Source organism: Diceros bicornis, chromosome 13, assembly GCF_020826845.1.
Source record: "Diceros bicornis minor isolate mBicDic1 chromosome 13, mDicBic1.mat.cur, whole genome shotgun sequence".
Taxonomy (NCBI): Eukaryota; Metazoa; Chordata; class Mammalia; order Perissodactyla; family Rhinocerotidae; genus Diceros; species Diceros bicornis.
This window is the reverse complement of record NC_080752.1, coordinates 6750854-6777099: the sequence shown is the minus strand read 5'-3', so window position 1 is coordinate 6777099 and position 26246 is coordinate 6750854. Positions and strand designations below refer to the sequence as shown.

Below are 26246 nucleotides of genomic sequence, written 5' to 3'. Positions count from 1 at the left end.
TCAACTTACATCCCCCAGATGGTAATCTGGTACTATGCCTACATTTTTCAAAACCATTTCCCCAGTGTCCCACACAGGCACTTAATAAAAATGCATTAAATGAGTGAACAAACAGATATGCAATTCCCAATCATTTCAGCTAATTAAGGGAGACCATCAAACTCAATGTTTTGAGGGGAGAATTATCTAGAACATATTCTTAGAATCATTTTAGACTCTTCCCACTGTTGATGCTGGTGATGTGGCTGCTGAGAAGGAAGCCCAGAGTGCTGGGTCCAGCAGCACAGTGGGCTCAGACGTGGCAGAATGCACAAGATGGCCAGCAGGATTCCCCACTTTCATTTCCCTCTCCACGCCACAGCTAGCTGTGACAATTGTGCTGATAGGACAGACAAATGCAAGGGAAATGGGAGCTGTCCCCAGTTCATTTTCAATAAGAGGTGACACAGGGTAAATTAAAGGTGAAAATTAGACAAGGATTAGTGGAGGACCCAGGAGGGAACTACAGTGCAGTGTGTGAAGTGTTACAGACAGAGATGCACAAAGAGCTGTGGGAGCCCCCAGGCTAACTCTGCCCAGGGACACAGGGAAGAGCCTCACAGAGGAGGTGACAGCTGAGCTGGGGTTTGAAAGGTGGAGAATGTGAGGAGGGACACTCTAGACAGCACAGGCGTGGGTCCAGCCCCCAGGCTGAGTGTCCTCGTCCAGGTCCCCTCAGAGGGAGAAGCTGCCACAGCAGCTCTTTGAGCAGAGACTGCTATGCTTTGTGCCAGGTGACATTTGGGCTGCTTGCTGAAGTAAAAGTAGCAGTTCTAAAGGCAGAGAATCTGGGGAAGAGCATTCCAGGTTGGGAGAACAGCATGTGCACGGCACAAAGGTGTAAAAGACTATGGTTCATAGGGTAGGGCCACCCAGGGGGAGGGTGCCAGGAGGCATCCGTTTCCTGGTGCTCTGACAGCTCTGTCAGGTGGTCAGAAGCCAATCTACTAAATTACAAGCTATCAGTTACATCCTGTGTGGCTGGAGTTGTCGAAAGCCCCATTTCCCGATATGTGGAGGCATTCCTACGTCAACAAATGCCAATCACCTGGGTCTGTATACACAGTCCCTACAAGTCCTGACAGCTCCCAGGAGAGACACACTACTGGAAGGTCTCGATGAGAGTCGAGGCAGTCAGAGTGTGAGGGCAGAACAGCAACAACGATTACCACCACTGACCGAGCACTCACGGTAGGCCACCACCAGGCCACATGCCTCATGGACGTCAGCTTGTGGAATCCTCGTAACTGCCTGTGAGGTAGGGACTGTTATTCCCACTTTGCAGATGAGGGAGCTGAAGCCGGGTATGACTAAGAACTCGTCCAAGGTCACATGGCTAGCTAAGTGACAAAGCTGGGATTCAAACCCAGGTTTGCTTGATTCCAAACCCCAGATCTCTCAGTTGCCCAGACTGAGGAAGGGGAGCCCTCACCCCCATTCAGTCTTTGGTAAGACAGCGTGAATGAGACGCTGTGAACCTGGCATGGGCACTGGCAAGGCCCCGACCTCAAGGGATCACTGACCCCGTGGTGAAGTCAGGTGGCAAAGACACCCTCTCCCCACTTCCCCTGACCAAGTGATGATAGTCTGAGTGTGGCTGGACCACTCTGTCCCAGCTACAAACCTCTCTACTTCCTGAAATCCAGGCTACCCCTCAGAAAAAGGGCTGAAATGCAGCCAGTAATGAGGCCCACTCATGGCCTGGGAAGAAAACGAGCAGCCTCCAGCTAGAGGGAACACGGTGGCTGTAGCCATGTAGCCCACGTCCTGTTCTGCCCTCTCTGCATCCAGCTCCAAAGCCCTGCCTGAAAGGATGAGACCTGCTGCTCACAGAGCTTGGCCTTGGGGATCTGGGTGCAGGGCAGAGGATGGCTGGTCCTTCCTTTCTTCCTTCAGCCAACACTCCTTCGTGGAGTCCCTGAGCGAGTACAGGGACAGACAGAGCCAGGCTCCCTCTGTGACCTGCACCCCACATGCAGCTGTGCCCGCACTCACAGCTCTCCTTGGCCAGACTGTGGGCCCCACACTCTTTGTTTCCTCCTAATGTTTAAGAGGCAGCAAAGGAATGCATCTCCATGCAGGTCAGCAACTGTTGGAGCCCGCCGGAGACAGGCTGGGCCTAGGGCCCTTAAGGGCAGGCCAAGCAGTCCTTCCTCCAGCACTGGGGCACAGTGTGTGGGGCTCTGCTCTGCTGCCTCCTGCACTGCTGTTCATTCTGCCTCAGGAAGACCAGGCTACCGGCACAACTGGCTACACCTGAGGCAGCTGCTGACCATACTAAAAAAGGTCATTGCTTCTGAGGAAGGATTCTTTCCACCAGGGGAACCACATGGGCTCTTGAGACCTATCCAAACCAGTGGTCATTCTCACTGCATCCTCCCTCAGGGGTGGGGAAGGAGTGGAGAGACGCCCATGGTGGGGGCAGAGACTTGGCTATCAGGGGCACCTGTGCATGCAGCAGCCTCTGGGCAGAAAGGCACAGGTGTATAGTAGCATAGGGCTTACAGAGGGTACAAAAGGTCTTAAGGGCAAACACACAGCTGAGCAAAGTCTTGCCCTTAATCCCTCTTGCTGGTCCTGGGGGTGTGCAGGAGGGTGGATGGGGGAGATGGGGAACGAGGTGGAGATAGCCCTTTACCTGGCTAGAACCTCACTGATCATAGCCCCCCTAGCACACATGGGAGCAAGGCCAGTGGGGATGGCAGGCACAGAACCATCCTAATCAGGCCCTACAGAGCCGGTTTCTAAGCCCAGGCCCCACGCACAGGCCTTGCTCCATTTGGGGGTGTGCTTGTTGGGGCAAGCTCTGCAGCTGGCCTCTGGCCCTGACACTCTTTCTTGAGGGCTGAGCAACAGTGTGCAAGGTGTCCTTTTGTTTTTTCCAACTATTTGTTTTCAAACTGTGTGTTCTCAAGTTGTCCTGTTACGGTAAACCTCCCCATACTAAGCCCTTGGAACACAGGGAGGGAGGATGGGTGGGTTTGTCCTAACCCAAGAGGCAACAGAGATGTCATGGGGCCAGCTGTCAACAGGCCTGCCTTGTGATGCTGCCAGCAGTCAGACTTGTGCTCCCCCCAGCAGGGTCTCCAAAGAGCAGAGGCCATGTTGCCCAATACTCTCCACATCACCCTGGACAATCTCATCCATCCTCTGAGGTTTGTGATGGATTATCCCTAATCTCTTTCCTCCAACCCAGACTTCTCTTCTGAGCAAGTCACTGAAATCAGGCTCCCTGGGTGGGGCCATGGCTTCCCTCTGGCTACTTCATTTGCCTAGGCCTGGACTCCGTGCATGGCATGGAGACAGAGAGTAGAAAGCTCTCATGATAGCAGGCGGGCATGGACCGGAGTCACAGTGACCCTCACCCCCCCGGGGTACAGACAGAGTAGGGAGAGCAGGAAAAAGTCCTGAAAATGGCAGTATCCTCCTCTACAGAGCATCTGCCTGCGCCCTGGGACTTGTGTGGGTGGAGCTCAGACTCGGGCCCTCCCTCTCAGTGAGGAGCTGCACAGGGCAGTTCCTGGCCTGGAGCCTCTCACAGCTTGGGAGAAGGGCCAGGATCATGTTCTGCGCTCTCCCAGCTTTTGCTCTTCACAAGCAGCAGAGCTCCCCACGTGGGGATCTTGTACCTGAACCAAGAAAAGCAAAGCTGCTAATCTGACAAGATCAATCTTCCAGTACCACAGGAATGCGGCCTGCCTGCTGGCTCTCACCAGGGACTGTGCTTCTAAGCGGCTCTAGGTTCCTGCTCCCGGGTAGAGCCTGGAGCTGGGTCTGCAAGGGAAGAAGCTGCTCTGCACCAGTGTGTCTGCCCCTGCTACCGAAGCCCCATCCTTCCAGGCACAGCTCAGGCATCACTGCACCAGGAACTGCCCCATCAATCTCTCATCACCCCTCCCTGCTTACGGGCCTTCTCTGTGTCTCCATAAGCCCCATCCTCACCTCTTTCAGAGCACACATTCCAGCTATGTGTCTGTGCCCCTTTACCCTGAGGTCAGTAGGGTGCAGATGAGGAAAGGGAGGTTTGAGAGGTCAAGCCACCCACCTATTCACTTTCAAATCCTGTGCTCTTATTACTACAGTCCATTGCTTCTCAAACTATCTGTGGAGAAGGACCGGTTTGTTCTGCTTTTTAAATTTCAATTCTGTCACAAAGTGATACTTTATAAAGTATAACAAAAATGAATCACTAGAAAAGTTAAAACACACATATAAAATATAAGCTCCATTTTTTAATTATTATATTCAACTGACATAAACTTACTCTAATTGCTATAGACATTTCTAAAACTTTATTCTCAATTTCTCAAAAATCTTGTTGCAGACTAGTTAACGTCATTTTTGATCCTATAGCACACAACAGGCTTCCAACTGACTGATGCCCTGCTGGGGCATTTTACCAAGGATTCTGCCAGGCACTCACCTTCAGGAGAAGTTAGAGAGAGAATGAGACAGAGCTCCTCAGGTCCTGAACTGGGGCAGGAGAAAAGACACAGTCTGCCATCATCAGACTGAGGCCTAGCACTTCACCTTGCAGCAGATGAATTTATAACCAGAAAAAACCCAATGAGTGGGTCTGCAACAGTCACTTGTGAAGAGAAGTGTGGGCCCCTAGTCATCTGGGGAAGGAGATTTTCCCAAAGAAAACAAACCTTTTACCTATCTCCTACAGACTCACCTATGAGGGTTGGAACGCAGGGCAAAGAGGAAGGAGACAGGGTGTACGGCCATGAGGTGCTGAGGGCTGAGGGAGGCAGCAGGGGTAGGCTGAGACACGAAGCGGAGCTCATGTAACAGCAGATCACGGACTGGTTCCCAGAGGAGGTCAGAACAACTCACACGGAGGAACACATGAAAAAAATCGACGGCAGAGAAACCCAGAGGACACAGATGGCAATTCCTCCAGCTTCAAGCCGGAGTCCAGGTCGAGGACAGGCACGTAGCCTGTCTGGCCTCTGCAGGGCTGTCAGCTCTTGGACACTCTGCAGAGAAGCTTTAAGTATTGAGCACCCTGCTTTTCCCAGAAAGGCCAACACCCAAGGATTTCACTGCATGGGGTACCTACTGAAAATATTTAAAACATTTTCCAATCACAAGGAATTTGCAGGCCCCTATAGGCTCATGGTTCAGACCCACAACTCAGGACGTCTGGTGGGGCTGGTGGGTTTGATTCCTGGCTCTGTGCTACTGTGACCTGGGGAAGGTACAGCTTTTTCATCTGTAGAATGGGCACAACAACACTTACTCCACAGGGTCGTTGTAAAGACTAACGGCAGTAACGAATACACAGGGTCTAGCACAGTGGCTGGCACACAGTAAGTGCTCTAAAAACTGTGGTGTTTTATACACACGGGCCGTCTGTGTCTGCCAATGGACTGTAAGCTCCTTGAGGGGAGAGATTTTATGTGTCTTATATGACACCGAAGCTCTAGCACCTAGAAAAGTGTCTGGCACACAGTAAGGGCTCAATAAAGATTTGTTGAATGAATGAAATGGTAGCTATTATCATTAGGTTTATAGGATAGTAGAGTCCATGGGGTAACTTTTTAAGGGATGGGAGAAACTTGAGTACGGTTAAATAGTAATATGAAGGAGTCAGTAAAGAGAATGAAGATCCAAGAGAGGCTGGAGAATCAGAGCAAAGGGGAAGGACTGACCTCAGAGAAGAGATATTATAGAGAGCAGAAGTGTCAGGACTTGATGACTAATTGGATATTTGGTTGAGAAAGGAAGGAGAAAGAATAACTCAGATTTCTGGCTCAGGTGACAGAGTGGACAGTGGTGTCATTCACTGAAATAGGCAACGTGGACTGATTAGATTTATTAGAAATTCAGTGAGTTGGATACATTGAATTTGAGATGCTTGAGAGGCATCCAAGTGGAGCTGTCCAGCAGTAAGTTGGGCATTTGGGTCTAGAGATCAGGAGCGATTTGGGCTCCAAACAGATTTGAGAGTCATCAGCACATCTATCAGCTGAAGCAGTGGAGTAAGAAGAGAAGAGGGCATAACTGAACCTGGCAGACATCGACAGTGAAGTGTGGGCACAGGAAAAGGAGACTGCTTGCCAAAGAGACTGAGAAGTAGGAGGAGAACTGGGAGTTTGGACAAAGAATTAATGAGAAGAGAGAGTTTCCAAAATGGAGGAAGAGACCAATATTGCCAAATGCTTCGGAGAGGTCAAAAAAAGAGGTCAAGGGGCCGGCCCAGTGGCGTAATGGTTAAGTTCGTGCGCTCTGCTTCGGCGGCCCAGGGTTTGCAGGTTCGGATCCCGGGTGGGGACCGACGCACCCCTTGTCAAGCCATGCTGAGGCGGCATCCCACATAAAGTAGACGAAGATGAGCATGGATGTTAGCCCAGGGCCAATTTTCCTCAGCAAAAAGAGGAGGATTGGCATCGGATGTTAGCTCAGGGCTGATCTTCCTCACAACAAAAAAAAGAGGTCAACCCATCGGATTTGTCAGTTAGTTCTTTAGGGTGATGTGGACAAGGGCATTTCAGGGAGCAGAAGGGTAGTGGAAGCTACACTACAGAGATTAAGAGTTAGAGGGACAGGAGGAAGCGGAGAAAGCAACTGTAACGAGTCTTCTGCACACTCCTGGAGGGGGTGGGGGTGGTACTCAACTTGCTCCCAGTCTGGAAGGACAATGACTCTGCAGAAGTGGATGGCACACTACTCTCCCGCGTAATTTTTATGGTACGCGACAAGGCTTAGCAAGGATGTCTCTCAATCTTACTACCCCTCTCTGGTGTTGTAGGGATAAACGTCTCAGGATCTTTCTTGACAAGGGCAGAGAGGGAGGGGCTTTGGAATGTGGGGATAAGAGATACCTATCTACCCTGGCCAGGAGCCCACAAACATTCAAAACCCCCAAGGCAGTGCAATAGGCCTCCTGTAGCTTCTCATGCAAGGGTCCCAAAATAAGCACCTGGGACTTTATCAATACTCCAGACATCCTGCCTCAGAGAGCTTAGCAAGGTTTCAAAGGCCATCCCTGCACTCTTGGGAAGTCAGCCAGCTTGGACCATGGCAATGATTCCTTAGCAGTATGAGAATCACAGACACACATAATCACAGATACACACCATGCACCCTGGCCTTCCTAAAGCAAAGTGTGTCTCAAGAGAAGTGAGGTTTTCCTCTGTAAAGCTGGGTGAGAGGGCCATTTCTACAACAGTACCTCATTTGCCACCATCAAGGTATCTGGCAGCCCTCTGAACTTTGGCCACTAGCCAGCATGTCCATGAGACAGCAGCTGTGAGAGGAAGTAGAATGTGGTAGTTAAGCGTGTGGGTTCTGCAATCAGGGTGCTTGGGTTCCAAACTCGGCTCCATCACTTCCTATCTGTGTGACCTCAGGCAAATTGACTTCTGTACAGCTCCATCTCCTCATATTTAAAACTGGATTAACAACATATGATTGTTGGGAGGATTAAAACAGAAAAAAAAAGAAAAGGTCTTAGCACAGGACCTGATACATCAATATTGATCCATCAGTAGTTGTTAGCTATCACTGTTGCTGCTGTTACTGCTCTGCAGCATGGCCACAGCCTAGATTCGAGTTCTGTTTTCTGCTGAAACTGTGTGCCATAGGCTTAGCCTATGGATGCCATACTTGCTCTCATTGCTGAGTAGCTCCACTGGCCACCATCTAAAGACATGATACTCAATCTTTCACCAAAGCACAAAAGCCACTCAAACATACATAAGCAAAGCATTGCTAGGAAAATAGGGTATGTCAATTAACGTTTTATGAGTTATATTTTTTCTTTAAACCTACATTTTAAATTCTTACCATGACCTATTCTGAGTTCTTTATTTCTTCCTGAAAAAACTTATCTGACCATATTGAAAGTCATTGAGAAAACAGAATTCACTTAGTAAGTGTCTAACATTAAATTTTGCTGGAATGATCTAACATTTATAGCCCCAAGATACATCACCTCATTTTATTCTTTCGACTAATGAGTTAAGTAATGCTCAGACTTTTCCAAGATCACATGGTCTGTTAAGTGAGAAAGCTGTAAGAGCTTTCTGTCTCCACATCTCATCTCCTTTCAATCTATCATATATTGGTATATGTCAAAATAATTATTTTTCTACAGCAAAATAATTATTTTTCTTCACTCTCTCCACTGAAAGATTGTTTTCATTAACATTCCTCACACCCTCGGACTCTCAATCTCCTGAGGGCAGAAATTAATATCCATTCATAAAACAAATATTAAGTGCCTACTAAGTGCTAAAGGGTCTGCTAAGCATTGGCAGCCACGAACAAGACCATGTCTCTATGCTAAGAAGTTCACAGCCTACTATGGGAGAAGAAACGTCAATAATTAATTATAAGCACAACAACAGAGCTATGTGTGCGGCACTGGTTGAGGAAAGAGTAACTGGGTGCGTGCAGGGGGTGGAGGTCAGGGAAGACTTTCCATTCCATGAGACCAACAGATGAAAGGCCCTAAGCCAATGTTTAGAGCAGAGCTGGTGCTCAATAAATTTGAGTTTCCTTTGGGCTTTATGCCTCCTCCTCCCCTTCTCTCTCATTAGAGGAAGATGTATCCAGGCAGGCGAGTCTTGAGGAAGGAAAGAAGGACTTTCCAGCACAAAGGTGTCAGAGGGAACCGGCTGGCTTCCCAGAGAAGCAGGACTCTGCAGCCAGGATAGGCCGGGACATCAGCATCCTTTCCATTACCACTGCCTGCTCCCCTATCTGTGCCCAGGTGTGGGAGTTAGTGACTGGGTGAGCTCAAGGAGGAGTGAGGCTTAGGAACAGCCTGAGAATGTATGCTTCACACAGCACTTGGTAATTAAAAAAAGAAAGATTTAATGGTTTATTTTTATCAGAGTGTGTCAAAACTAACACATCAGAAGAACTGCATTAAGACCTTATGTGTCAAAATATTGACGCTATACAAATCAAAATCCTGGGGCCGGCCCGGTGCCATAGTGGTTAAGTTCATGTGCTCCACTTTGGCAGCTGGGGTTCACAGGTTTGGATCCCGGGCATGGACCTACACACTGCTCATCAAGCCATGCTGAGGTGGCGACCCACATACAAAAAATAGAGGAAGACTGGCACAGATGTTAGCTCAGCGACAATCTTCCTCAGCAAAAAGAGGAAGATTGGCAACAGATGTTAGCTCAGGGCCAATCTTCCTCACCAAAAATAATAATAATAATAATAACAAAAAATAAAAATAAAAATCCTGAATTTACTTAATAGATTTGGTCAAAACATCAAGAACTGCTAGCTACCCACAAGAAAAAAAGTAAACAAACCTAGAGCCCAAAACCAGGGGTCACTCCTAACACCCAAAACAAAACACAAAACAAAACAAAAACAACCCCAAAACCCCAGGTGGATTAATAATTCAAATATAAATAATAAAGCTATAAAAGTACTAGAAGAAAATGCAGAGGAAGGTACCTTTATAAACTATGTGTGGATATAAATTCAAAAACTGCTACAGAGGGCAATTTGCCAGTAACTTTCAAAATTACAAATGCCTGTAACTAGTGACCCAGAAATATCACTTTGTTCTAGATGACCTCACACGTGTGGAAAATGATGTACAAAAAAAGATTATTCACTGAAGTAATATTTGTAATAGTAAAGACTGGAAATTGCCTAAAGGTCCATCAATAGGGAATTGATTAACTAAAGTATAGTACATCCTTACCTTGAAATGCTATGCAAAAAAGAATAAGGAAATTCTACTTCCAGCCATGATGGAATAACAGGGATGGAATTTACTCTCCTACCTTAAACAACTAGAAAACAAGTCAAAATACATGAAACAACAGTTTGGCCAAGTACTGATCCGTGTCCATGAAAGGAAACTCTGAGGCTCAGGACAGACCACCAGAAAGCAGATCAAATAATTCCCAGTGTTCATACAGGGCTGGGAATTGTTTGAATTCACACAAACCACAGTGGAAATAAATCAGCCAGAGTGGAAACACCTCCTAATACACGAGTCACTGGGTTGAGTCCTCAGAAGGTACTGCATTAGGAATGGGGATAAATGAGCCCTAGACAAAAGGCGGCTGGACATCTGTGCTAACAATGTTAAAAGCAAGCCTCAAAGGGATACAACTGATTCCAAGTAACTTAACTACGAGCCCGAGGTATTTAAAGGAATACAACAAAATCTAGCATGGAAATTGTAAAATTTGCATTGTCTGGAATCTAATACAAAATTACTTTGCAGGCATACAAAAAGTCAGAAAAGTGCAGGCCATAACCAGGAGAAAATTCAATCAGTACAAACCATCCCAGCAATGACAAAGATGATGGAATTAGTAGACAAGGATGTTAAAACAGCTATTATAAATATGTTCCATACGTTCAAGACGGCAGAAGAACCCACAACCATAATAAGGAATGAAATGGAACATACAAAAAGACCTAAATGGAATTAGAGAGATTAAACACACAATATCTGAAATGAAAATACACCAGATGGGATAAACAGCTGATTGGACACTACAGAAGAAAAATCATTGGATGTGAAAACATAGCACTATCAACCATCCAAAATGAAGCACAGAGAGAAATAAGACTGAAAACAAAAAAACAAAAAGAGAGCATCAGTGGCCTGCCGGACAAATGGTATAACATACATGTAACTGGAGTCCTGGGAAGGGAGGTAGGGCAGAAAAAATATTTGGAAAAATAAGGTCCAAATTTGATTGAAAAAAACCTAAAAGTATGAACCCATAGATCCAAAGAGCTAAATAAACCCCAAGCCAAATTAAAGAAAACCACAACAAGGCACATTGTCGTCAAATTGTAGTCAAATTGCTGCAAACCAGTGATAAAGAGAAAAATCTCAAAAAGCAGCCAGAGGAAAATAGAAACATTACATAACAAGGAAAGAAAGGTAAGGATGACAGAAGACTTTCATTAGGAACTATGCAAGCCAAAACAAAATGAGTTGTATGTTTCAAGTACTGTGTGTGTGTGAGAAACCATGAACCTAGAATTGTATACCCAGTAAAACAAAAACAAAAACAAAAAAACTTCAAAACTTAAGGTAAAATAAAGACCTCAGACAAACCAAAGCTGAAAGACTTCATTGCCATCAGACACGCCTCATACAAATGGTAGAGGTTCTTCAGGCATATGGAACTATGTGTCTACACAAAGGAAGAAAGATCAACAGTAAAAATAAGTTTATAAAAGACTTCCTCTTCATTAAAGATTTTTTAAAAAATTTAAATTGTGGTAAAATACACATATAAAATTTATCATCTTAAACATTTTTAAGCGTACAATTCAGTAGTATTAAGTACATTCACATTATTACACAACCAATCTCCAGAAGTCTTTTCATCTTGCAAAACTGAAACACTATATTCATTAAACAGCAACTTCCCATTTTCCCCTCCTCCAATCCCTGGCAACCACCATTCTATTTTCTGTCTCTATGAATTTGACTACTCTAGGTACCTCACATAAGTGGAATCAAACAGTGTTTGTCTTTCTACAACTGGCTTATTTCGCTTATCATAATGTCCTCAAGGTTCATCCATGTTGTAGCATGTCAAAATTTCCTTCCTTTTTTTTTTTTTTTGTGAGGAAGAGTAGCCCTGAGCTAACACCTGATGCCAATCCTCCTCTTTTTGCTGAGGAAGATTGGCCCTGGGCTAACATCCGTGCCCATCTTCCTCTACTTTATATGGGACACCACCACAGCATGGCTTGACAAGTGGTACATTGGTGAGCGCCCAGGATCCGACCTCACGAACACCAGGCCCCCGAAGCAGAGCACACGCACTTAACCACCACGCTGCCGGGCTGGCCTCATAAATTTCCTTCCTTTTTAAGACTATTAAATAGGCTTAAATTAATAATATTCCATTGTATGCATATACCACATTTTGTTTATCTTTCATCTGTTGATGGACACTTGGGTTGCTTTGGCTATTGTGAATAATGCTGCTACGAAGATGGGTGTACAAATATCAATTTGGGACCCTGCTTTCATTTCTTTTGGGTATATACCCAGAAGGGAAATTTCTGGATTACACGGTAATTTTATTTTCAATTTTTTGAGGCGTCGCCATACTGTTTTCCATAGTGGCTGCACCATTTTAAATTCCCACCAACAGCGCACAAGGGTTCCAATTTGTCCACACTCTCGTCAACACTTGTTATTTTCTGGGGGTTTTTTGATAGCAGTCATCTTAATGGGTGTGAGGCGGTGTCCCACTGTGGTTTTGATTTGCATTTCCCTAATGATTAGTGATATTGAGCAGTTTTTCATGTGCTTGTTGGCCATCTGTATATCTTCTTTGGAGAAATGTCTATTCAAGTCCTTTGCCCATTTTTAAACAGTTGTTTGTTTTGTTGTTGTTGTTGAGTTGTAGGAGTTCTTTATATATTCTAGATATTAACCTGACATCAGATAAATGATTTGTAAATATCTTTTCCCATTCTGCAGGTTGCCTTTTCCTGCTCATTTTTAAATCACTTTAAATTATTGACTGTTTAAAACAAAAACAGATGAGAACAATGCTGTACAGGTTTATAGCATACATAGATGTAAAATGTATGACAAAAATAGCACAAAGGATGGGACGGAGAATGTAAATACACTGTTGTAAGGTTCTTTAAGTGAAGTGCTATAGTATTATTTGAAAATAGATTATAAATTAAAGACGTATATTGTAAACTCTGGAACAATCAAGAAAAACAAAACAAAGAGGTATAGCTATTAAGCCACTAGTGGAGGTAAAAATGAAGCCATAAAACACAGTCAATTAATCCAAAAGGAGGCAGGACAGGAAAAGAAAAGAAAAAAGAAGAAAACTAATAGCAAGATGGTAGATTTAAACCCAAACATACTGATGATTATATTAAATGTAAATGTAAACGGACAATAAAAGGCAGACATTGTCAGACTGGATAAAAAGCGAGACTCAACTATGTGCTGTCTACAAGAAATCCATTTTAATTATAAAGACACAGGTGAGATGTAAAATGATGGACTGCTGCCAACCAGCCCTGAGACCCAACTTCTCTGAGGCTCAAGTGAAAAAACAAACATACTCTCCCCCTCCAAACACACAAAAGAAGTAAAAGGATGGAAAAACATATAACACAATGAAGCTAATTTTTTTTAAAAAGACTGGAATGGTTACATTAATATCAACCAAAGGAAGATTTCAGAACAAGAATTATTACCAGGGAAAAAGGGTCATTTCAAAATAATGAAGGAATCTATTCTGCAAGGGGATATAACAATCCTAAATGTACATGCAGTAAATGGCAGAGCTTCAAAATACATGAAGCAAAAACCGATAAATGGAGACTCAACATCCCTCTGTTAGTAAGTGATAGGAAATCACTAAGGATATAGGAGACTTGACAAACACTATCAACCAATCTAATCTAATTGCCATTTACAGAATACCCAATAACACCAGAAATATTTCTTTTTCAAGTGCACACTGTATATTCATAAAGATAGACCATATTTTATCCTAAAACCAAGGTCTCAATCAATTTAAAACTATTAAAATCATACAAAATATATTCTCTGATCACAACAAAAATAGACCAGATATCTATAACACAAAAATATCTTGGGGACAGCCCTGTGGCATAGTGGTTAAGTTTGCACACTCTGCTTGGCCGGCCCGGGGTTCACAGGTTTGGATCCCGGACACGGACTTACATACCGCTTATCAAGCCATGCTGCTACAGGCATCCCGCATATAAATTAGAGGAAGATGGGTACGGATGTTAGCTCAGGGCCAATCTTCCTCAACAAAAAGGAGGAGGATTGGCAACAGATGTTAGCTCAGGGCTAATCTTTCTGATCAAAAAGAAAAAAAAAAACAAAACAAAACCCTGAAACACCCTCAAATATTTCAAAATAAAGCAAAACACTTCAAAAGAACCCATGAGTCAAAGTAGAAATCAGAAGTGACATTAGAAAATGTTAATTTTTAACTCAATGAAAATAAAAATACAATATCAAAATTTGTGGGAGGTAGCTGATACAGTTTATAGAGGGAAATTTATAGCATTTAATTCTTATATTAGAAAGGAATCAAATCAATGGTCTAACCTTCTACCTTAGGAAACAAACAGGGCCGGCACCGTGGCTTAGCGGTTAAGTGCGCGTGCTCCGCTACCGGCGGCCTGGGTTCGGATCCTGGGCGCGCACCGACGCACTGCTTCTCCGGCCATGCTGAGGCCGCGTCCCACATACAGCAACTAGAAGGATGTGCAGCTATGACATACAACTATCCACTGGGGCTTTGGGGGGAAAAAAAAAGGAGGATTGGCAATAGATGTTAGCTCAGAGCCGGTCTTCCCCAGCAAAAAGAGGAGGATTAGCATGGATGTTAGCTCAGGGCTGATCTTCCTCACGAAAAAAAAAAAAAAAGAAACAAACACATAAAAAAGAACACATTAAACCCTAAATAAGTGGAAGGTAGGAAATAAAGATAAGAAGAGAAAACAACAATATAGTGGGGGAAAAAAAACAATAGAGAAAAATCAGTGAACTCAAAATCTAGTTCTTTGAGATATTCAATAAAAATGATAAGCCTCTGGGGCTGGCCCCGTGGCGTAGCGGTTAAGTGCACACGCTCCACTTGCTGGCGGCCTGGGTTCGGATCCCGGGCGCACACCGAGGCACCACTTGTCAGGCCATGCTGTGGCGGCGTACCATATAAAGTAGAGGAAGATGGGCATGAATATTAGGCCAGGGCCAGTCTTCTTTAGCAAAAAGAGGAGGATTGGCATGGATGTTAGCTCAGGGCTGGTCTTCCTCACACACACACACACACAAATGATAAACCTCTAACTAGGCAGATTAGGAAAAAGAGAAAAAAATACAAATTACCAATGTCAGGCATAAAAGAAAGGACCACTTTTGAGATCCTAGACATTAAAAGAATAGTAAGAAGATATTATGAACAATTTTATGCCAATAAATTCAACAACTTAGATGAAATGCATAAATTCCTTGAAAGACAGAAACTACCAAAGAAGAAATAGGAAAATCCAGATAGAAATAGGAAAGCCCTAGATCTATTAAAGAAATTCGATTCTTAATTAAAAAAAAACCTTCCCATAAAGAAAACTGCAGGCCTAGATGTCTTTGCTGGTGAATTCTATCAAACATTTAAGGAAAAATATTATCAATTATACACAAAACTTTCAGAAAACTGCAGATGAAGGAATATATTCCCACTTACTCTATGATTTCAGCACTGCCCTGAAACCAAAACTAAAGACATTACAAAAAAGACCAATGGACAGAGAAACAAAAGTCCTTAACAAGGGGCTGGCCTGGTGGCGTAGCGGTTAAGTGCGCGCCCTCTGCTACGACGGCCCTGGGTTCGCTGGTCCGGATCCCAGGCGTGCACTGACGCACCGCTTGTCAAGCCACGCTGTGGTGGCGTCCCACATAAAGTGGAGGAAGATGGGCACGGATGTTAGCCCAGGGCCAGTCTTCCTCAGCAAAAAGAGGAGGATTGGCGACAGATGTTAGCTTAGGGCTAACCCTCACCAAAAAAATTAAAAAAAAATCCTTAACAAAACATTAGCAGATTGATTCCAATCTGCTAATATATAAATCTGCAATATATAAAAAGAACAATACATCAGGACCAAATGAAGTTTATTCCAAAAATGAAAGGCTGGTTTAACATTCAAAAATCAATCAATGAAAAAAAAAATCAATGTAATTCACCATATTAATAGATTAAGAAAGAAAAGCCATATACGGTCATCTCAAAAAATGCAGAAACAGCATTTGATAAGATTCAATATTATTCATTATAAAAATTCTCAACAAACTAGAAATAGAAGACAACTTCCTCTATCTGAAAAAGGGTATCTATGAAAAACCTACAGCTAACACCATAATGTTGAAAGACTACTTTCCTCCTAAGACTGGCAACAAGACAAGGATATTCACTCTCACCTCATCTATTTAGCATTGTACTAGAGTCCAGCCAGTGCAATGAAGCAAGAAAAAGGAATAGGAAACATCCAGATGGGAAAGGATGAAATAAAACTGTCTTTATTAACAGAAGACATAATTGTCTATGTATGTATGATATTGGTGCAAGGATAAACATAAAGATCAATGGAATAGAACAGGGTATCCAGAAACAGACCCATATATATCTTCATATATGTTTAACTGATTTTCAACAAACATGCCAGAGCAATTCAACGGAGAAAGAATAGTCTTCAACAAATGGTTCTGGAACAATTGAACACACATATGCGAAAAATGAACCTCAACTCTAACATTTCACTAGATACAAAAATTATTTAAAAGAGTCATAGACCTAAATGTAAGAGCTAACCCTATAAATGATAGAAGAAAACACAGGAAAAAAACTTTTGACCTTGGATTAGGGAAAGATTTCTTAGATAAAACACCAAGAGCAAAATCCATAAAAGAAAAAGTTGATAAATTGGACTTCATCAAGATTAAAAACTGCTCTGTGAAAGACATTGTTAAGAGAATGAAAAGACAAGCCACAGACTGGAAGAAAATATTTGCAAACCACCTATATGGCAAAGGGTTTCTATCCAGAATACGTAAGGTTGTCTTACAATTCAATAAGAAGACAACCAATTAAAAAATGGCAACAGGGGCTGGCCTGGTGGCATAGTGGTTAAGTTTGCATGCTCAGCTTCAGCAGCCTGGGGTTTGCAGGTTCAGATCCTGGGCATGGACCAATGCACCGCTTATCAAGCCAGGCTGTGGGAGGCGTCCCACATATAAAGTAGAGGAAGATGGGCATGAACGTTAGCCCAGGGCAAATCTTCCTCAGCAAAAAGAGGAGGATTGGCAACAGATGTTAGCTCAAGGCTAATCTTCCTCACCAAAAAAAAAAAAAAAAGGCAACAGATTTGGACAGTTCCTCAAAGATAAAAGAATGCCAAATAAGCACATGAAAATGATACTCAACATGATTAGTCATTAGTAAAATGCAAATTAAAACCACAGTGAGATATCACTATAAACCTACTAGAATAGCTAAAATTAAAAAGACCGATGGCATGGGCCGGCCCCGTGGCTTAGTGGTTAAGTGAGCATGCTCCCCTGCCAGCAGCCTGGGTTCGGATCCTGGGCGCGCACCAACGCATTGCTTCTCTGGCCATGCTGAGGCTGCGTCCCACATACAGCAACTAGAAGGATGTGCAACTATGACATACAACTATCTACTGGGGCTTTGGGGGAGAAAAAAGGAGGAGGATTGGCAATAGATGTTAGCTCAGAGCCGGTCTTCCTCAGCAAAAAGAGGAGGATTAGCACGGGTGTTAGCTCAGGGCTGATCTTCCTCTCTCTCTCTCTCTCTCTTTCTCTCTCTCTCTCTCACACACACACACACACACACACACACACACACACACACACACACACTGATGGCAGAGACGTAGAGCAACTGGAACTTGCGTAATTGCTGGCAGGAAAGCAAAATAGTACAGTTGATTTGGAAAACAGTTTGGCAATTTCTTATAAAGTTAAACATATATCCTGTACACAAATGTTTATAGTGGCTTTTTTTATAATGACCAAAAACTAGAATTAACCCAAATGTCTTTTGACTGTTGAGGAGATAAACAGACTGTGTTATATCCATACAATGGCATACTCTTCTGTAATAAAAAGGAACAAACAGCTGATACATACAACACATGTATGCCTCTCAAATGCATTATATTAAATGAAAGAGGCAGGCTCAAAAGGCTACACACTATATGACTCCACGTACATGACATTCTGGAAATACTGCAGGCACAGAAAAGCAATCAGTGGTTGTCAGGGGCTGGGGGTCAGGGGAGTGGTTAACTGCAAAGGAGCATGAGAGAGCTTTTGGGGGTGGTGATGGAAATGTTCTATCGATTGCTGTGGTGGTTACTCAAAGGCATGCATTTATCAACACTCATACAACTACACTAAAATGTAAATTTTACTGTATGTAGATTAAGCTTCAGTAAGTCTTACTTTTAATAAAATTATGATATATCCACACAATTGTATATTAGGCAATCATTTAACAAATAAGATTACTATATATGCTGGTAATGGGATAATTTCTAACACATGTTGTTAGGAGTAAAAAGCAAGATACAAGACAATAAATACAGTATGTTCCCATTTATGGTAATATTGGCTGTCTCTGGGGAAAGGGTCTGGAGTGGGAGTATACACTCTTTTGTACTGTTTGAGTTATTTATTTTTTTTTAACCACATGATTGTATTACTTTCAATTAGCAAAAGTAAAAGAAACCTATATACAGGTCAAGGAAAGTTCACAGGTGTCTGGCCCAGGGGACTGAGTCATGTAGGACTGACAAAACATGTGTAAGAACATGGAACATGGAGCCAGACACTTAAGAGGCACTCAATAAATAGTTGGGGGAAGCAGAATATTTGGAATCAATTCAGAAGGCAGACCCTGGACAAAGAGATCTCTATCTGACCACCAGACATTCAGCTGCAGAGTCTGCTTTACACAGGAGCTAAGCTTGGACCGCTCACATCAGAAAAAGAAAAGGAGCATAAAAACCAAATATCCTGGATTTCCTTTTGGGCAAGCTGTTTCTCAGCATTCCTCTGCAAGCACACTGTGTGCCCTAACCTTAGCCTTCTAAGGGATAGGGTGTAAGTCCTTCCCCCATGAATAGCCCAACCCAAGAGGCCACCTCTATGGCTCCTCTGGTGGTCCAAGCGGTACATCCCGACTCCCAGAGGGTCCTGAGCAGCCACTCCTCCAGCCCCTCCACGTCAGACACTCCTATAACTTTCTGAAGGAACAAAATGACCCTGACAGTCTCTCTACACTCCAGATGGCAGACAAGACAGTCTCAGCACGTCAGGCCCTTCTCCACACTCAGGCTGCAGGGAAAGAAAACCCGAAAGGAAAAGGCAGATAAGTAAGTGAGGCCCCTTAGCAGAATTTGGTAAAAGGAACTCCCAGGGTTTGGCACAGCCTCTTTCAGCAAACCTGATATCAAGGAAATCAGGAACTCCAGAAAGCAAAATAGACAAAGAAGGAAGGAGTCAAAACAGCCAGCCTCAGAAACTCCTCTTTGTTTCCTGCTTTATTTGGATATACCTCCCTGAAGCCAGGAAGTTGGTCCTAGCTTCCAAAAAAGTTTGGCCACTGACAGTACGACAGGAGCTTCTGTGCTGGGTAGCCTTGTCTGGCTGCCTCTGGATACCTGGCTTCCAAGTGGCAACCACGTGGGTTCCACCTCCTCCCTCCCCTCCACAGATACAAGCTCTGCTGGCAGGTGCAAGCTCCAAGAAGCAGAACAGTGGGCAAGGTGTAGCAAGGGCATAGTGTGGGATTGGGGTAGGAACCAACTAGAAGTAAAATCCTTTCCAGGCCCTCACAGACTCGAGGACACAGGAGGGAACTCACAACAGAATCTCCTTTTCTCAAGAGCATATCACTTGCCATGAGGGCAGAGTTTCTGACTGCTGGGCCATGGACCAGGCTGTCTAGGTGATGGGAAGAAACGGGAGCACTTACCGGGGGAAGATAGCAGTCATCAAGGCTGAAGCATATCCAGGCTTGCAAACTCCCTCTGAAAAGTTTGCGTACTTGGTGGCTAACTCAGCAGGCCTATGGGAAGAGAAGCAAAGCCACAGCTTGTCAGGCACTGAACAGTCAGCGGGTTATTAGTTCATGAAGGGCTGTAAGCATTTAAACCTTGAATAAAGCTTCATTCCCTATAATCAGCACTTCAGCCCCTTTTCCACACCAAGACTTCAGAGGAAAAAGAAACCAAAAAACCCTAAAGCAATAGGTAGATAAATAAGAAAGTTCCCTCAAAGGAATTTGGTAAATGGAACTCACTGGGTTTTGCACAGATTCTTAGCAGTAAGCCTGTACCAAGGAAATCAGGAACCCCATGCAGGCTCCCAGACGGGGAGAGTGGAGCCTGGAGACCTAAGGAAAGAGCTGCTCAGGCTTGGACAGTCACAGGCACTGCCCTTTCAACCTTCCTTGTATGTTCCTACACGTCCAACCTCACCTGCCTCTATTCTCTCCACACATGCTGCGACCCAGCCAGTGGGAACCACTCAGTACGCTGAATATAGATCAAATGTAAGTTGGGCTATTACTGTAACCTTAGACGTTTAGTTGAGGATGCTCTCCTGCTCTCCTATTCTCTCTGCCTGGAATGTTCTTCCTTGTCCTCCTCCATCTGGCTACGCCTACTGGTCCTTCACAACTAAGCTCAGATGACAGCTTCACTGGGAGGAATTCCCTACCCCCTAGATTGGGCTAAGTGCCTCCTCTGTGATCCCAGAGTCCCTCCCCCTGCCACCCACATTACGTGCTCACCCCCATCAGCACCTGACATACTGTATTTTAACTGTTAGTAGTATGTCTCCCTCATTATACTGTAAGTTCCTGAGGTCAGAGTCTGATTTAACCCTGCACCCCCAGTGCCTTACGCAGAGATGGGAACACAGAAGACCCCTATAATTTTCTAAAGGAGTAAAATGACCCTGACAGTCTCACTGCACTTGGACTGGAAACAAGACAGTCTCAGGAATCCACAAGACAGAGATTGCTGAATATTTTTCAGCAGACTTGGGTGTTCCAGCTCTGGCTTTGTTGCTGTGTGATTGCAGTCAAATCACCTCACATCTTTGGGCTTCAATGTCCTTATGTGTTCAAGGTGGGGCTGGAGTCACTGCCTGGCCACCAAAAACTCTGCCCACTACAGTCTAGAGAAAACCACAACGGAAGAACAGGACACATTCAGTGACTGCTGGGGCTGGAGGCCCTGCGTGCTGGGGCACCTGAGGGAGCTCTGGCTGGTGGCCAGTGCCTGGTCCCAACCTCCCCCGCCTCCACCCTTGGGCCTGCTGCCAACACTCTGATGCCCAGCTGCTCTACCGTGCTGGGGCGCTGTGGCAATTCCCTCAGGACTGCCTTCCGCAGGGACTGGGTGGGGTGGGTATAGGGGTCAGGGGGCTGGTGCCTGTACTGGATAGCCACAAACGATGACCCCACTGCCTCCCGTGTGGCCTGTGTGATTCACTCATGTGCTCCTATGGGCCTAGCCCAGGGCCTTGCACAGAGTAATTACTCATTGAATTTAGACAAACTCATCTGTATCCATGTGCAATTTCTTCTAGAAATCTACATTCTCTTAGCCTTCTCGCCCAATGAAACTTAAAGTCTGAAATGCAAATGCAAATACTGACTGACAAGCCAGAGTTGGGACTTTATTTGGTAAGCAAAAGAAAGTCAAAGGTTTAACAACATAATTTACATAACAATATTTTCTTATGTAAACAACTGTATTTCAGAAACAAAATATAAACTTCAGTGCAATTACTGAACTTACTGGAAGCTTCTAGACTAGGCATAGTGATTAAAACATTATAGGGCCGGCCCCGTGGCTTAGCGGTTAGGCACGCGTGCTCTGCTACTGGCGGCCCGGGTTCGGATCCCGGGCACGCACCAACGCACCACTTCCCCGGCCATGCTGAGGCCGCATCCCACATGCGGCAGCTGGAAGGATGTGCAACTATGACATACAACTGTCTACTGGGGCTTTGGGGAAAAAAAAATAAAAGGGAGGAGGATTGGCAATAGATGTTAGCTCAGAGCCGGTCTTCCTCAGCAAAAAGGAGGATTAGCATGGATGTTAGCTCAGGGCTGATCTTCCTCACAAAAAAAATAATAAAAAATAAAATAAAATACAATAAAACATTACAGATTTTTTCAATTACTCCTCTCAATAGCTATGTGAGTAGGTGCTATTAATTATTAATTTACACACAAGCTCAGAAAGATAAAGAGACTTATCCAAGATCATATAGCTAGTAAGCAGTAGATACTGGATTTGAACCCGTTTCTCTCTAACACCAGTGCAGGAGCTCTTAACAGGGCACTATGTGGATCACAGTAAGTGTCATGACAGAGGGAAGCACAGAGTCCAAGGATAGCACCAGCGATCAGTGCAGATGGAGATGGGGTAGAGAAAAGGATCAAGAAGGCCTCGCACAGCTCTTTGCAAGTGTGTATACAACCAGCAAGGCATTATGAGTCCCTAATATCCTTGTCTCCCAATCCCCTATTATTTGCTTGCCCACCTTGTACTGTGGGTTCCTGTGGTCTTTCTAAATTCCAAAAAGTTTCACAAAGAAGATGAAACTTGGATGGCATGTACAACAGACAAAACTTTGGCCATATCTTTCCTCTCTCTAGTTTACACCACCCACTTTTGGCAAGGTGCTTCAAGAAAGGGCTACGGGACAGTCCAGGGTCCAGAGACTCAGGTAACCTATAATGGAGAAGAGGAACCACTGGCAAGCTGGAGCACAGGGAAGCCAGAACCCGGCAGGGAAGTCTCTTCTCAGGGCACTGCAAGGTAGTCAGATATCAAGGATGAGCAGCTCCCCATCTCAATCCTGCACTTAGAAAGCAACAGTAACTTCTAAAACTACAGCCCCGGGTACAGTGGGCCATGTCAAGTTATTACCAAATTAAAATGCCTTAGAAATGGCCTCCTGACTATCCCAGTGAGAGAAGAATAGGGGGAGTGTTGGGGATTCTGAGTCATACAGCAGGCTGGGACCTCTGGGGCAGTTAGCGGTCAAAACCACCAAGATTAACAGTCGCCAACTCCCTTGGGCCAGAATAGTTAGTTTCTCTAAGGCACTCACACTCCAAATGCCAGGAGGCCCCCACAGATGTCTGATCAAATCACTCAGCCCTTGTTCTCTTCCTACTCTGCAGCTGGCCTTTCATTTTAGGATATTTAGCATTTCAACCAGTAAGAGCACCCATTGTCTTGCAAACGTGACTACCAAACCCCTGGGGCGAAGAGTGTAAACCACTGTACTCTCAAGAGGAAAACCAGATGGAGAGACGGGAACCCAAAGGAAGGAAGCAGACTTGCACTCCCCTGCTTCACTCAGAAGCATCAGTCTAAGGAATCAGGCCGAGCAATGGGCTGTAAATGGGAAGAGCGTAGGGTGTGGGATCAGAAAGTCTCACAGAGGACAGTGGCAAGCTGTGTGACCTTGGGGCAGTGATGGAAAATTTGATTCCCAGCTTCCTCATATGCAAACCGAACCACTCGATTCCCAGGGATCTTGGGGGGATGTGGTGAGAAAGCACATCTGGAAGGGCTGGCTGTGCTCTAGAGCACCACACAAATGTTACATGAAAGATGGGGTGGCAGAGGCAGGCAGTCAGATGGTGGAGGCTTTGAACACTCAGCTCAAGCTTGGATTCTGTCATAGGGGACAGTCGCTGAATGACTTCTAGTGGGAGAGTGCCCTGATCAAGGTGAGCATGTTAAGGATCAACATTTGGGAGGCGAGGAGCAGCACTGCAAGAGGCTGAAAGGAGTAGTCCATGAGATAGGAAAATAATCAGGAGAGAGTGTGATGAAAATTGAACACAGTGCCAAGGGAAGGAAGTGTCTCAAGAAGGACGCAGGGACGGACTGCCTGAAACACTGCAGTAGGCCTGGTAAGGTGTGGCCGTAGGATTGAGAGCTGGATTTGGCAACATGGAGGTTACTCCTGACCTTGAAAGGGCTGTTTCACTGGAGGGTGGGGGTGAAATGCTGATTTCACTGGGTTTAATACAAAACAGAGAACTACAGTCATGGATATTCCTAGACTACTATTTTTAGGAGTTTGCTATAAAGGGAGACAGAGAAATGGGGCAATAGCTGGTGGCAAGACACAGGGAACAAAGTTTTTTGAGGTCAGGAAATACTTGAGCATGTTTATAAGCTGATTAGAATAAGAGAAGAACTGCTGATGCAGTAGAGATGGGACAGCTGTGGGAGAAACGCCCTTGAGTAGGTGAGAGGGGAAAGGATCTAATACAAAAGGAGAAGCATTGGCCTTAGCTCTGCTACCCTGCCCTGGCCTGGCCAGTGACGACCTATTCATCTTGCAACGATCAGTTTTAGCACCTTTATGAAGCTATTCATGATTGCTTCCCCTCCCAAATAGAACCAAGCTATCTTGCCTGTGGACCCCATTCTACCTAGAACTGACTCGCACTTTAGCTTGCTCACTTGTTCCCACACTCTCTTTCTCTCCCACCTCCTTCCCTTCTTTCCTCTGATTCACTCATTCATTCATTCAACAAACACTTAGAGGCACCAGTGTCACTCTGCTTGGATTTGTATCCTGGCTCTATCCTTTACCAGCTGTGTAACTTTGGGCATGTTATTTAATTGCTCTGTGCCTTAATTTCCACATCTTTAAAACTGGGATTATACTAGTACTTCATAAAACTGTTGTGAGGACTTTGTTGAGGATAAAGTGCTTAGTACAATGCCTGGCACATAGTTATCTCTCAATACATGCTAACTGTAAGAATCTTCTTATGAGCCAGACACTGGCCTGAGATTAGGGACACAATGATGACTACATATAGTTATGGCCCAGCACTAGTTACACCGAAGAATAACTGTCCATTTAAATACCTTTCTCTCCTAAACTATGAAAATTGAGCATAGCACAGAGTATCATGCATGACAAAGAGTATCTAAGTACCCAACAAAATGATTGTTGGACTGAACTCAACTGGATACCTTGACTTGAAAAGTTAATTGACAGGCAGTGTCAGGGAGAGGTGGTGATGGCTGAGGAAAGCGGACAAGGGATTTTGAGGGTTATTCCTGAGGACTCAATAGATCAGTGAAGGGCATCTTGTGACAAATGGTCTAATTTCTAGAGTCCTCTGAGAGAGGACTGAACTCAGATTGGCCCCCTACCAGGCCCCCTTCTTCATTCCATGTGCTAGTTTAGTGATGTAGAGTTCAAGAAACTGGTTGTGAGAATAAAATAAGACCATGTTTGTAACACGTAACACACTGTCTGACAAATAATAGTTAATGAATAATAGTTTCCTTTCAAGCAAATATAGCAACTTGATCAAAGCTAGCCAATATTATTGTGCTGGGAGGATTTCCATGAACACACAGATAAAAACACTCCATGGAGCTCACCCCACCACTGCTTCTTCAATTCTGTCCTCTCTAAGCTTCCTGATGAAGATGCACTTCTCCAATTACTGGAGGGTTGTTTCTTACACACTGACATGACTTGGGAAATGGCAGAAGCCGCTTAGGTTAGCTTTAGTAAGCCTATTCTGGCATTAAACATTTTCATTTTAATTTTTTTCTGAAATAGCTTTTATGTAAGAAAGGTTACTTAATAATGCCATAGATGCTTTTAAACTATAAGATGGAAATTTTTCTACTTAAGGGCGATTTTTATTTCCTCTGACTGCCTCTCCTCTCCAACCCCGTCACTACAGGTCAGCTGGCTCTTGCATTATCATCAGTCTTTTCAATCACCCACATTTGGGGTGTTGCCAATCCATCCCGCCCTGGGCATCACTGACCCTTTGCTCTTTGTGAACTCCACAGCAGGCCTGGGCTTCTATATAGTTTTCGCCCCACTTACAGCGATCTATGATACACTTGGCAGCACTGTCTCACGTCTCTTCCATCACTTTAAGAGAAGAGGGACTGCTTGATCTGAGTCATCTGGAATTTGTGGTATTTCTCAGCTCTGGAGGCCCTGCCTTTCAGCTCTTGCTACTGGGCACGGCAATACCTTTTCAACAAACCTGGCCACTCTGCTGTTTGATTAGTGATTCTGGAGCTGACTTTACTGGGGCTTATCTTCATCTCCAGGGCCTTGTAATATGCTGCATTTTGACTAGAAGGATGTTCTCCAGTAAGTTCTTGCAAAAGCTTTAGCCTGAGCTGTATAGGCAATTCTCACAGAGACTCTCCATCAGGGATCTGTTGCAACTGCTCCAATTCAACTTTGTTTCTACATTTTATTTCTTTAGAAATAAAAAACACATCTTCTTTGTGGGTGGTAGTGAAAAGAACAAGGGAATTAACATTTACGTAGCATAAACCATGTGCCAGACAGTTGATCTAATTATCTAACTTAGCTTTAAAGTAATCCTCTAAGGCATTACAGCCCCCTAGACCCAGGCACGCGGGGCTGAAAGAGTCCAAGAGAAGACATGGTTGAAAGACGAACTGTTCTATGTTTATGCTGTAAAATTTTAAACGATAAATTTTGATGGGGATTGCTTTGAATCTGTAGATTAAGTTTTGGGGAGTATGGACATTTTAACAATCTTAATTCTTCCAATCCATGAGCACGGAATATCTTTCCATTTATTTGTGTCCTCTTC

The 26246-nt window shown here is 44.3% G+C and overlaps 1 protein-coding gene across 4 annotated transcripts in view; it reads right to left on the bottom strand.

Moving 5' to 3' along the window:
• ST3GAL3 (ST3 beta-galactoside alpha-2,3-sialyltransferase 3) overlaps window positions 1–26246 on the bottom strand; it is a 223639-nt gene that overhangs the window by 59170 nt on the left and 138223 nt on the right. For all 4 annotated transcript variants that reach the window (XM_058552166.1, XM_058552167.1, XM_058552169.1 and 1 more), the window contains one exon: window positions 19566–19658. In XM_058552166.1, coding sequence (XP_058408149.1) covers window positions 19566–19658 — 93 coding nt within the window. The remainder of the gene's footprint in view (window positions 1–19565; window positions 19659–26246) is intronic.